At 37.4% G+C, this 13,294-nt stretch overlaps 2 protein-coding genes across 3 annotated transcripts in view; one reads left to right on the top strand and one right to left on the bottom strand.

Annotated features, from left to right (window-relative positions):
- LOC106084859 (protein farnesyltransferase/geranylgeranyltransferase type-1 subunit alpha) overlaps positions 1-13,294 on the top strand; it is a 71,363-nt gene that overhangs the window by 17,611 nt on the left and 40,458 nt on the right. The gene's annotated exons all lie outside the window — the stretch shown is intronic.
- The window catches only part of LOC106084856 (ionotropic receptor 25a), a 33,102-nt gene that overhangs the window by 8,934 nt on the left and 10,874 nt on the right, over positions 1-13,294 (bottom strand). Inside the window, exons 2-5 of the mRNA XM_013248790.2 lie at positions 4,195-4,344; positions 3,657-4,130; positions 1,908-2,145; positions 1,734-1,848 (exon numbers count right to left, since the gene is read on the bottom strand). Of these exons, the coding sequence (XP_013104244.2) occupies positions 1,734-1,848; positions 1,908-2,145; positions 3,657-4,130; positions 4,195-4,344 (977 nt within the window). The remainder of the gene's footprint in view (positions 1-1,733; positions 1,849-1,907; positions 2,146-3,656; positions 4,131-4,194; positions 4,345-13,294) is intronic.

The following is a 13,294-nucleotide window of genomic DNA, read 5'->3' as shown; positions in this document are numbered from 1 at the left end:
TGGGACGCTTGCCTGAATTGATCTCCATTTTGTATGCCAAATACCCCACCGTGCATTGTAGTCAGAGCCAGTGTTGCCACTCAAGAATATTATTTCAAATTTTAAGGAAAATTCTACCAAACCCGACCAAAACCTACCAAATGTTTTACAAGCCAAAAATGTGGCATATGTTTTTATACCCACCACCGAAGAGTTTACCATATTTTCAACGCTACAAAGTACTAGATCGTTGTTGGAATCTAGACATGTCCGTCCAGCTTTTTTTCGAAATCACTCTATAGCCTTACGTTCAAAGATGGAATATATCTTGATAGAGCACCCTTTTAACCGATCTCCCGATAAGAATTCTTGAGTTCAGAAAGTCGTAGTTTTGCCCTGATTTCAAAGAACAACCGCGCCGAGTTTGGATAATGGGATCTTCATATTTAAATATTTGAGCCCAAAAATTCGCTTTACTACCCATATTCAGATGTTGAGGGTTCCATGCAACTGGAATCCTCTACATCTGAGTATGGACTAGATCTGACCATATTTGTATGCAGCTGCCACATGGCCCTGTTTACCGATTGAAGGAACTCAACGCACAAAATCGCAATTTCTATCCAGAATTTACGAAGTTTGGAAGAAATCCCGTAACATTCGTACCAGTTACAGCCAATATCGGAACTTACGGCATTTTTACTGAAATTTGAAGCTATTAGACCACTTGTTATAGTATTTGGCCCCTCGACATCCATGGTTTTGTTCTGCACTCTTAACGATTACAAAGAAACGAATTTTGAGCTATCATCGACGATTTTTTTCAGTAATTTACTTGGTATATATATCATGGAAAAACCTACCAAAAATTGAGGTCCAACCTACCAAAAAAATAATAAACCTACTAATTTTGGTAGGAAGCTACCAAAAACGGCAACACTAGTCAGAGCTTTTATTATATTTGTAATTTACTTGTAATTCATATCAAATTGAAATGAGTAAATTTTATACATGATTGAAATTCCAGTGGTATTACCAGTAAGGAAAGGCAAACGTCAGGCGGTGCCAACTATATAATACCCAACACCACCGGGTCTGCGTTCTACTTTTAATGCATGGAACCTATGTTGAAATATACTCAGATTTTAATTTTGTATTGGCCTATTGATATAATGAATGAAACCTTGTAAGATTTTCTTACAATAGGACCTAAATTGTGGCTACTAGAGCCTTAAGGGCCATATCATATGAAAAGTATATATGGGAGCTCCGTATTTCTAAATCTGGACGGACTTTAATAAAATTTAGCACACATACTAAGACATCGAATAAAACATCTCGCACTAAATTCCAAATTGGGACGGCGAAAAAAACTTCTCATGCAATACCTTGTAAAGAGCGGAATAAAATTGTGGCTTCTATAGCCTTCAAAGGCCATATCGGATGAAATATATATATGAGAGCTATATCTAAATCAAGGCCAATTTTTTTCAAAATCAATAGCATTCGTCCTTGGAACAAAAAAGTGACTTGTGCAAAATTTTGTGGCAGTCGGACAACAAATGCGACCTGTACCTTGATTACAAGTATGCAGGGACAAACAGACAGACAGATTAAATCAGGAAGTTATTCTAAGCCGATACTTATCAATGGGTCTACCTCGCCTCCTTCTTAGCTTTGCAAACAAATGCACAAAGTTATAGTACCTTGTACCACAGTGGTGGTGTAGGGGATTAAAAAGTGATTAAATTTACCTGTATGAATGCCTGCCTCAGATCAATATTCCTTTCAGGTGTGTTTCCTCCTTGGAAATCGTCGCAACCTAAATATTCCATATTGGCAGGCCAAGCTCCAGACTGCAACATTTCTCTGTCAATATAACAACAATAATAAAAATTATATTTACTTTAATTAAACCATAAACATACTTGACGGCCAAAAAAGTCCTTAAAGCCAAATCGAAATAAAAGACAGACATAATCTGAGGCTCCTCATTCAAATTGTAGGTAGTCCTAAGTTGTCCCAATCGTTCTCGGTTTTGTGGATACACTACGGGTTTTAGGAACATAATGGTCGCATTGTCTCGTTTGCTACTGACCTCTCCTTCATTTTGAGTAATGGCATGCCAGGCAAAATTTCGCTCGAAAAACGCTGGCTTCACAGATTCTAAGAATATAGAACAACGTCGTCTTTATTAAAATTCGCCAAATATAGATTTTAAGGGCTGCATATTATATATAAGTTTTTCTTTGTTTTATCTAGAAAAACGGGACATTGCACTGTGGAAAAAATTCAAGAAAAATTAATTCAATTGATAATAATATTTTTTTTATAACCACCACCGAAGGATGGGGGTATATTCATTTTGTCATTCCGTTTGCAATACATCGAAATATCCATTTCCGACCCTATAAAGCATATATATACTGCTGGTCAGCGTAAAAATCTAAGACGATCTAGTCATGTCCGTCCGTCTGTCCGTCAGTCTGTTAAAACTACGCTACAGTCTTTCAAAATAGAGATATTGAGCTGGAATTTTGCACAGATTCTATTTTTGTCCATAAGCAGGTTAAGTTCGAAGATGGGCTATATCGGACTATATCTTGATATAGCCCCCATATAGACCGATCCGCCATCCGACTTTGCAGAAATTTAGGACAGTGAGTTATGTTAGGCCCTTTGAAATTCTTCTTCAATTTGGTCCAGATCGGTAAAGATTTGGATATAGCTGTCATATAGACCGATCCGCCGATTTAGGGAAATTTGGGACAAGGAGTTGCGTTAGGCCCTTCAACATCTTTCTTCACTTTGGCCCAGATCGGTCCAGATTTCGATATAGCTACCATATAGACCGATCTCCCTATTTAAGGTCTTGCGCCCATAAAAGGCGCATTTATTGTCCGATTTCGCCAAAATTTGGAAAAGTGCGTTGTATTAGGCCCTTCGACATCCTTCTTCAATTTGGCCCAGATCGGTTCAGATTTGAATATAGCTGCCATATAGACCGATCTCTCGATTTAAGGTTTTAGGCCCATAAAAGGCGCATTTGTTGTACGATGTCGCAAAAATTTTGGAAAGTGAGATATGTTAGGCTCTTCGACATCCTTCTTCAAGTTGGCCCAGATCGGTCCAGATTTGGATATAGCTGCCATACAGACCGATCTCTCGATTTAAGGTGTTGGGCCCATTAAAGCCGCATTTATTGTCCGATTTCGCCGAAAATTAGGACAGTGAGTTGCAGGCTCTTCGACATTTTTCTGAAACATGGCCCAAATCGGTCCAGATCTCGATTTAAAGTTTTGGCCCCATAAAAGGCGCATTCATAATCCGATTTCACTGAAATTTGACACAGTGATTTATGTTAGGCTTTTCGATATCTGTGTCGTATATGGTTCAGATCGGTTTATTTTTAGATATAGCTACCAAAAAGACCAATAATTTGTTATACACAATTGAACAATGACGTGTACTCATTAGTATTAGGTCCAAATCGGAATATATTTCCGATATATATCGAGAGATCGGTCTTGATTTTTCCGTTTGGAAGCAACGCAAAGAGACGCTGGGTTTCCCTTTTTTGGTAAACACCCACTGGTTTCACATAAATTTTTTCCTAGTTTTTTTTACTAAACTCTTGCATATATACATACATTTGAATGTACAATATGAATACTTACCTAGTACTTGACCAATAGTTTTTAAACTGCCCAAAATAAAAAAGTTATTTATATCCAAATTCCGCAAACGTTCGATTTGATCTGCTCGTGCACTATCACCATCCGCTACAGCTGTGATAACATGTCTAGTCTGTATATTCTGGAGGAGCGATTTATATTTGTGATCCATCACAAATGTCTCATCGTACAAAATGGCGGCATTCGTGATATTCATTTTACGCACAATGCTGCGGACAACCTCTGGGATAATATCGGCTGGTGGTATAACTTGCAACAGGTACTTTTGTTTAATCTCTTCCATATCCCGCCATTGCCTTAGATCGCCCTCTTGACCATAAGAAGCACTTACGGTAGGCAAGCCTAAAGCCTGTGCAAAAGATTTGACCGTCTCGGATGCCACACCCGATTTAGTTGTATCAAAAATCACATGGGGTGGTTGATTGTTTTCAATGCTGTCCGCATATTTTAAACAAACTTCAAGCGAAGAAGAAAAATATAGTTTTTACCATTAAAAAAATAAATATATTGGGCGACTTACTTGATTCCAGCAAAGCCTTGGCATCTGTCTTATTTGCTTCGATTTTGTCAATTTGCAAGGATAAGCCATAGTTGGAATTTTTCTTTAGATACGTTTGAACAATGTCAATGGCTTTTGAAGCAGCATCATTGTCGAGTTCATTGATGAACACTGAAAGATTTGATTACGTTAATCATCATATTTGTAAATAAATTAAATTTTTGCAAATAATAAAATATTATTAGAAATGCTATTTAAAAATTCTCGTACAAACCAAAACTTTAGTTCATACAATATTAATTTAACCAATTTCTTTTTTGTTTTATTGACCCTCGAAGTACGCAAGAATTCAAAAGTGGCAGTTCTGTTCACGTGGGCGATACATATCAATTCAAACTATACGGATGTGAGGGGTCAGAACTCAATGTTTAAAAAAAACTTATACGTTTTTAAGAGAGCTATATATAAACATGGCTCTCTTTGATTTACTGTATTCGATCAAAAGATAGCTGGCGGAAGGACAGAAACAATTCGTCCGGAGAACTTATCTAACGACTGGTACTATGTTTGTTTTTACAGTAAAAAACACAAAAGCTCTTTTGTTAAAATTATTTCACAAGTTAAGGGAGAAAGTTCTACTGAGAGAAATCAGTTTCCAAATGTATTATGTTAAAAAAGTTATCACGAACAACTTACGCGAAAAGCGAAAATAGTACCAGCCTCACCGTGGACCTTGGTAAACGGAATCTAAGTTTGTTTCTTTGTTTAACCTTTACATACAACAAGATTTTTTATCTTATAATGATAATATGTGGATTTTAGTGGTTATAATATGATGTTTACAGTATTTGAAACAAATTATAAAATTATTGAATTATGAAAATTGAAATATCCACGTTAAAATGAGAAAAATAAAATATATAAAACAAGTAAAAGTGTGCTAAGTTCGGCCGGGCCGAATCTTATATACCCTCCACCATGGATCGCATTTGTCGAGTTCTTTTCCTGGCATCTCTTCTTAGGCAAAATAGGACAAAAGAAAAGATTTGCTCTGCTGTTAGAGCGATATCAAGATATGGTCCGATACGGATCACAATTAAATTATGTGTTGGGGACCTGTGTAAAATGTCAACCAATTTGAACGAGAATTACGCCCTTTGGGGGCTCAAGAAGTAAAAATAGAGATATCGATTTATATGGAAGCTGTATCAGGCTATAAACCGATTCCGACCATAATAAACACGTATGTTGATGGTCATGAGAGGATCCGTCGTACAAAATTTCAGTCAATCGGATAATAATTGCGACCTCTAGAAGCTCAAGAAGTCAAGTCCCCACATCGGTTTATATGACGGCTATATCAGGTTATGGACCGATTTGAATCATACTTGGCACAGTTGTTGGAAGTCTAACAAAACACGTCGTTGAAAATTTCATTCCAATCGGATAAGAATTTCGCACTCTAGAGGCACAATAAGTCAAGACCTTAGATCATTTATATATTAATAATATGGCAGCTATATCAAAACATGGACCGATTTAGACCACACTTAGCGCAGTTGTTGGAAGTGATACCAAAACACCACGTGCAAAATTTCAGTCAAATCGGATGAGAATTGCGCCCTCTAGAGACTCAAGAAGTCAAGACCTGAGATCGGTTTATATGGCAGCTATATCAAAACATGGACCGACAGGGCCCATTTACAATCCCAACCGACCTACACTAATAAGAAGTATTTGTGCAAAATTTCACGCGGCTAGCTTTACTCCTTCGAAAGTTAGCGTGCTTTCGACAGACAGACGGATGGACGGACATGGCTAGATCGACATAAAATGTCACGACGATCAAGAATATATATACTTTATGGGGTCTCAGACGAATATTTCGAGTAGATACAAACAGAATGACGAAATTAGTATTAATAGTATTAAAATTTTTATATGGAAGCTACATCAGGCTATGAACCGATTCGGGCCATATTTAGCACGAAAGTTAAAGTCATAGAAAAAGTCGTTGTGCAAAATTTCAGCCAAATGGGATAAGAATTGCGCCCTCTAGAGGCTCAACAAGTATAATCGGGAGATAAGTTTATATGGAAGCTATATTAGATTATGAACCGATTAAGGGCATACTTGCCACAGTTGTTGCAATTCAAAACAAACCACTTCATGCAAAATATCAGCCTAATCGGGTAATAATGGCGCCCTCTAGCAGGTCAAGAAGTAATGATCCGAGATCGGTTTATATGCGGGCTATATCAGGTAATAAACCGATTTGGACCATACTTAGCGCAGTTGTTGGAAGTTTACGCAAAATTTCAGCCAAATCGGATGAGAATTGCAAGATCCAGGATCGGTTTGTTTGGCAGTTATGTGAAAACATGAACCAAAGTAGCCCATGCACAATCCCAACCGACCGACACTAGTAGGAAATATCCGTGCCAAATTTCAAGCGCCTAGCTTTATTCCTTCAAAAATTAGCGTGCTTTCGACAGACGGAAGGACAAAGCTAAATCGACTTAAAATGTCAAAAACATATATACTTTGTTGGATCTCAGATCAATATTTCGATGTGCCACAAACGTAATGACGAAATTAGTATACCCCCCATCCTATGGTGGAGGGTATAAAAAAATAATATTAATAGTGATCATATAAAGCTTTCTTAAAATTATCTGCGTTGCCATAAGTTGAATATTAGGAGGCAATCAGTTTTATAGACGAATAGCATTGTGGAAAACTGTCATTCAGATATCAGGAGACGATAGCGTATGGGCGTACGAGTCTTCGGCTAGATCTACCAACTGTAATTTTGTTATGGAGATTTTCGGAAACTCTGTTGTACACCAGTTTATGCATCATTAAAAGTGTTCTAATTTTAAGTAGATCTCTAGTAGCTATACTACGCACATTTTTTGTAAACGAGGAGACATGTTCATATCTTTGTAGTCCGTAAACGTTTGGCCAGAAAATTCGACACAAACCGTGTTTTGAATCCATAGGTCGTCATCGAGGAGTTATCGGTTTCATAATTTCTTGTTGATGCCTCTGTAATAGAGTTTTTGTGTGTATAGTGTATTTTATACAGCACCCTAAGCAATCCAAAAATTTTACTAAGCTATAATACGAATGGTGCAAATGGTTTATTTGGAATTTTTTGTAGAAAAAACGAAGCGACAGCGAGAGCCGTTGCCATTGTCTAGCGTTCGAAGCCATCAATATCATTTCCAACAGATGCACAAAATCATGTGTTGTGTGGAAGAAGTGTAATTTGCCACAGAAAGAATGTCTGTCATTACACAAAAAATGCATGCATTGGGAAGAATTATAGCTAATAGACAGGATTGTCGAGAGTGGTTAATGTGGTTATTGTATCATAGATGCCTTTTCGCTATTAATACGATTCAAATACAACATACCAACGCACAGCCCTTGAAGCCATCACACCTAATATGGTTGAAAAGTCTTCTAACCAAAGACGAAACGCGTCCCATAGTGGTTGGTGTGTGTTGCTTTCTTTGGCTTTCGTTTTCCTTTTGCATCTCCTATCATAGAGCTCATCTCGAAAGAAAACAAACAAAAATTGAAAAAAAAGAAAAATATTTTATAGAATATATTTATACGTGCATAACTAAATTCTTTTATTTTTTATAATTCTATGTTATTTTTCTTTGTCTTAAATTAAATATTTATTTGGTTTGCCCTTGTGTATAAGGACATTTTTGAGTATACACGGCAAGTTTTTTAGGGTTGCTTTATCAATTTTGTACTATTTCGTCATTATCGCCTGTTTCAAGTTTTTGAGCGTCCTGTACGGCTTGTATTTTGCAAAACCCTTTGCAGATGGTATGCTTAAGAGATCAAATCGGGATTCATTTTAAGTTTCTTGATATAAAATATGTGTTTTCAACCGTTCAACATGGGGATAGCACTGTTTTATAGAAAAGTCCACACAATTCGTCAGAAAATTCAATTACGGTTTTGTTAAGGGGGTCTTATATAATTCTGCATTCATTTCGGTTGAAACAAAGCATATTTGTAACTTCCCATGTGTTCAAAATGCAGCAAATGCATAAAGGATCCGTGACCATGGTTTTGGCTGTAGCACTCTTGTCGTGGGTATCGAGAATCCCTTCAAATATTTATGATGGTAATCAGGATTATTAATATTTTTCCGTCACAAAATTATAAAAATTTTATTCTTCCCCCCATAATTTTTATTTTCCAGCAATTAAAATTCGTGTGTCTTTATACCGCTGACTAAGGGAAGCTTTTGAATATCATTTTGTTATAAACGGTTAACATATTGCTTCAATATTAGTTGGATATGTTGTCCGGAAACAGATAGATCCAATTCGTGTTATATTTATTTGTAACTCATGTTTTCATAAGCTGATAATTGTTGCAGTGTTAACAAAAAGCTACTGTATTGCGATGTGGATTGATTGCAGCTGTAATTTCCATTTCAAAAATCATTCCTCATACCCGAAAATTTGTCTCCACGTTTGTCAGCATACGCGACCACTTTTATACCTTTTTCTTCCAGAGACAAAAATATTGTGATAAGGGCTATAATCCAAAGTAGAAGAGACAGTATACCTCCTTGAGGTGTTCCTGTTATTTTCTTAGCTCAGCCTTATAGACGTTCGAATCGTGTGGTTCCCTTGTGGCTTTCGCTCCGATAAAGAGTTTTCTGCAGTCCTTTCTTAGACCAACCAGTTCTGGGGTCCACCATGGCGGTCGCTGTTTGCCGCTTAGCTTGGCACTAGGGCGACACAAGCGAGCTATTCAGGGCCTTCTTGATCCGCTTGACCATTATGTCTATATACTCCGCAGTTTCCACATCCTTTTCTGGTGTAGAAGGGATAGCCGTGTAGAATGAGTGCGGTTTAAGAAAAGTAGTTCATGTGTTAGATGGACTACTTTCCTTTGGGTGGTACTTTTGAGATGGGGAGGGACTGCTCCAGCCGTTTTTGAGTCTATACGGAGCAAACATACAAATAAACAGACACAAATTATTTTTATACCCACCACCATAGGATGGGGGAATACTAACCTAGTTTTTCCGTTTGTGACCCCTCGAAATATTTATCTATTTTGTCCATAGGATGGGGGTAAACTAACCTACTCATTCCGTTTGTAGCACTTGAATCGCCTGAGTTAAGACTTCACGATAACTTTTATTTTCATACCTGGTGCGTTTAGGACTTCTACTGAATTAGGTAGGGTTAGGTTGAAAAATGTGTACGGATATTAATCCGTCCCATGCCACTATGGACATATACCTAAGCCAATAATCGGCTTGTGCCTAGTTTTTCGTTTGTAACCCCTCGAAATATTTATCTATTTTGTCCATAGGATGGGGGTAAACTAACCTAGTCATTCCGTTTGTAGTACTTGAATCGCCTGAGTTAAGATTTGCGATAACTTTTATTTTCATACCTGGTGCGTTTAGGACTTGTACTGAATTAGGCTAGGTAGGGTTAGGTTGAAAAATGTGTGCGGATTGTTGTGCACTCTAAATACTAAACAAGTAACCTCGAAAAACTGAACTGTACTGAATGATGTTGGGCAAAGTTTTATTTTGTGTGGTAAAGAACACCAAACAGAATTCTCAGTTGGTTAATACGACGATTGGTACTTGGTTTGACGAGCAATATAAACAAATAGCAGGGTTTTTTCTGCAGATACCTGTCACGACGGACACATTGAGTAAGACTTCTGTTCTAACCAACGAAATCAAAACGGAAAATCTTTGAAGTTTATATTGGGCTACCTAATTTCGGATCGTTCGTAAATATTCATCATTTTCGTGAAGAATAAGCGATGGATAAGTGTTGTTTTTGAATTCAGAAATATGTTTTCCAGAGATTTAATGAAGTAGATATTTATGTCAACCGTCGTTAATACATTAGATCGTGTCCATTCCAATACTTATTTTATTGCGAGGATTACTAGTTGATACGTACTACAGTGATCAGGTTACCTTCTCGATATACCCAGTTCTAGTTTTTCAAAATGAACCCCAAATTCATAATAGTTATCCAGTTATGGCTGATGCTATGTTCGTATTTCACCGTTAAAACCCCTTATTCGTGATTACTTTTTTGAAAAATTACGCAAATAACAATCTTAAAATAACAATTTTATTATAATTTTACCGAAAGTAATGAGGGAATGTCCTACTGAATAAAATCAGCAAGTTTTTTGCTTTAAAATCTACTATCGAAAAAAGTAATCGGCGGAAAATAATGCGAAAAACGAATCTAGTACCAGGCTTTATCTAGAACCATTCGTATAAAAGTTTACGAACCTTATATTGCCAGGGATATTGGGTCTCAAATCTTCTTTATCAGTTATAGTGGTATGGTACTTTACTTGGTACTAAGGAGAACACAGTGCTGAAATCGCTGCTTTGCCAAACAGGGCAATTTTCTAGCCATAATGTCCCGAAACATTAATTGTAGTATTCAATTTTTATGGTGTCATCTCAAGGTGGCTGTAATGCACATTCAAGCTAACCTTTTGAATTCGGCTGAAACTAAACCACAACATCATATAGCATTATAGGTCTGACAACAGTAGTATACAGCCATTGCATGACACGTGGTTTAATCCTCAAAATGTTGCTAACAGTCCTTTTGCAGTTATAAGGGATATAAATTGCCCTTTCCAAAATGCTGGATTCGAAGTTCAATTTCCTGTCTAACAAAACACACAGGTATTTCGCGCTTTCATTAAAACAAACATTAGAGGTGTTTTATTTACCCGTTGAGCGGATTTTAATGCTTAGTTTGTATGGAGAAAAACGCTATCCCCGTTTAGCTTAGTGGCTAATCTTATCACTAATTATCGCCGTTTATTAAAAGACTAGCTGAACTGGCCCCGCTCCGCTGTGCCTTCGTTTTCTTTATGTGGAACCAACTCATCCTTTGAATATTTATTTTCGACAATTAAAGAGCTTTTAGTGAAACACTATCCTACGAAAATAGTACATGTATACCGCTTGACTAACACTATAACACTAAAAATGCCCTTATCTGAATCCCAAATTATCTTTATTGGTCTTTGAATTCGCTCGGAGGGTTTAAGGTCATATTTGAGCTCGATATTTCCAAGGGGATTTTAGGAGTCGGCAGGGTGGTGTGGACCCCCAGTGAGGACTCCCAAAAGTGGGTATGAATTTCGTGCTCTCAAATAATTTTTATTTGAGCCCCATATTGCCATGATCGGTAAATATGCATGTCCGATGTAGGTGTAGGTGCGGTGGTCCCCCAGATACTTAGCCCTAAAAAAATAAATCAGCATCGTGCTGTACTCTCAAATACCATTTATTATTGTCATTGGTTTATGGGGAGTTTATTGGATGAGGCGTCCCCCAAACACTTGAACCCAAGGTCCCACATTTGGATATCAGATTCGTATTCTACTCCGATATACCTTTATTTGAGCCCCATATTGCGATGGTCAGTAAATAATTGCTGTTTGTAAGATGTTTTGGGAAAGGGGTAGATCCCCAGAAAATTTTTTCCGAAAGTGGTTATCAATTTCGTGATCTACTCCGCAATACCTTTCATTTGAACCCTAAATTGACATGATCGATAAATATGTCCGATTTGGGGGTGTTTTGGGGAGTGGGGTAGTCCCCCCAGCACTTAACCCTGAAAATATATCAGCATCGTGATCTACTCTCAAATATAATTTATTTAAACCCCACACTGCCATTGGCTTCAAAACTGGTTATCAAATTCGTTTTCTGGTCTCAAATACCTTTCATTTAAAGCCCTTATGGCAAATGTCAGTAAATATATCCGGTTGGGGTATGGACCCTAAAAAATCAGTATCGAGCTCCACTCTCTTTAAGATCCAAATTGTCATGGTGAGCAAATACGTCCTATATGGGGGTTGACATCCCCTAGACAGTTGGTCCCGAATGTTGATATTGGAATCGTGGTTAGAATGTTCGGTTTGGGGGTTTTTTGGAGGATGAGGCGGCTACTCAATGACTTGCCCCTGAAAATATATATCAAATTCCTGTTGTACTCTGAAATACCTCTTATTTGAGCCCCATATTGCAATTGTCAGTAAATACGTCCTATATGGGTAGTGTTATGGGGGTGGGGTGGCCCCACAGACACTTTGTCCCCAATGTTTACTACCATAGATCTTTCATGGGGGTATATTTGGGGAGGGGCTGCCCTCCAACCACTTCATCCTACATTTGGATATCAAACTCGTATTATACGCCCAAATACCTTTTATTTGAGCCCGATATTGCCAGTGGTCAGAAAATAAGCCCTGATTGGAAGTGTTTTGGGGAAGGGATGGACCCCCAGAAACTTGGTCCCACATTTGGATATCAGATTCGTATTCTACTTGCAAATACCTTTCATTTGAGTCCCATATTGCCATGGTCGGTAAATATGTCCGATTTAGGAGTGTTTTGGGAGTTGGGGGGGTCTCCCAAACTCTTGCTCCTACAATTGGATATCAGATAAATTTGCTGATCTTAAAAGCCTTTCATTTAAATCCCATATTGTCGTGATTGGTCAATATATATATTTGGTAGGTTTTGCGGGTGGGGCGGCCTCCCTATGTACCCCATCCAAAATTCGGATACCAAATTTTTGTTTTTAGGTTACTATAGAGAGCACACAAAATTTCGCATTACCCATCTCCGAGATATGGTATTTCTGAAAATTATGGTAAGAGGGAGGGTCCCCCCACCACTTCAGATATCAAAAAATTAAGTAATCTATTTTCACCATGGGTCCATAATGCACCATCTGCGAAAATTTCAAAAAAAATCAGTTCAGCCCTTTTTTGAGTCTATACGGAACATACATACAAAAACAAACAAACAAACATAAATTCATTTTTATATACAAAAAAAGAAGATAAGAAGATTTGAAAGACAAAACCTAAAGAGGAAGAAACAACATATTAATTCAAATTTCTTAGGATTTATACAAAGTTAAAGTATAAAGCATTTAGCGGAAAGAGCATTTTATTTATCCATAAGCAAGCGAATCCGCTAGACTGGTAGATAAAACGCAGTAATTCTTTGTATTCGCGTACTCAAAAATTTGTGCAAATTATTACTGGAAGTCGATCGTGCATT

Source organism: Stomoxys calcitrans, chromosome 3, assembly GCF_963082655.1.
Source record: "Stomoxys calcitrans chromosome 3, idStoCalc2.1, whole genome shotgun sequence".
In the NCBI taxonomy this organism is placed as follows: domain Eukaryota; kingdom Metazoa; phylum Arthropoda; class Insecta; order Diptera; family Muscidae; genus Stomoxys; species Stomoxys calcitrans.
The sequence above is the reverse complement of the archived record's forward strand: the minus strand, read 5'-3'. Positions and strand labels throughout refer to the sequence as shown.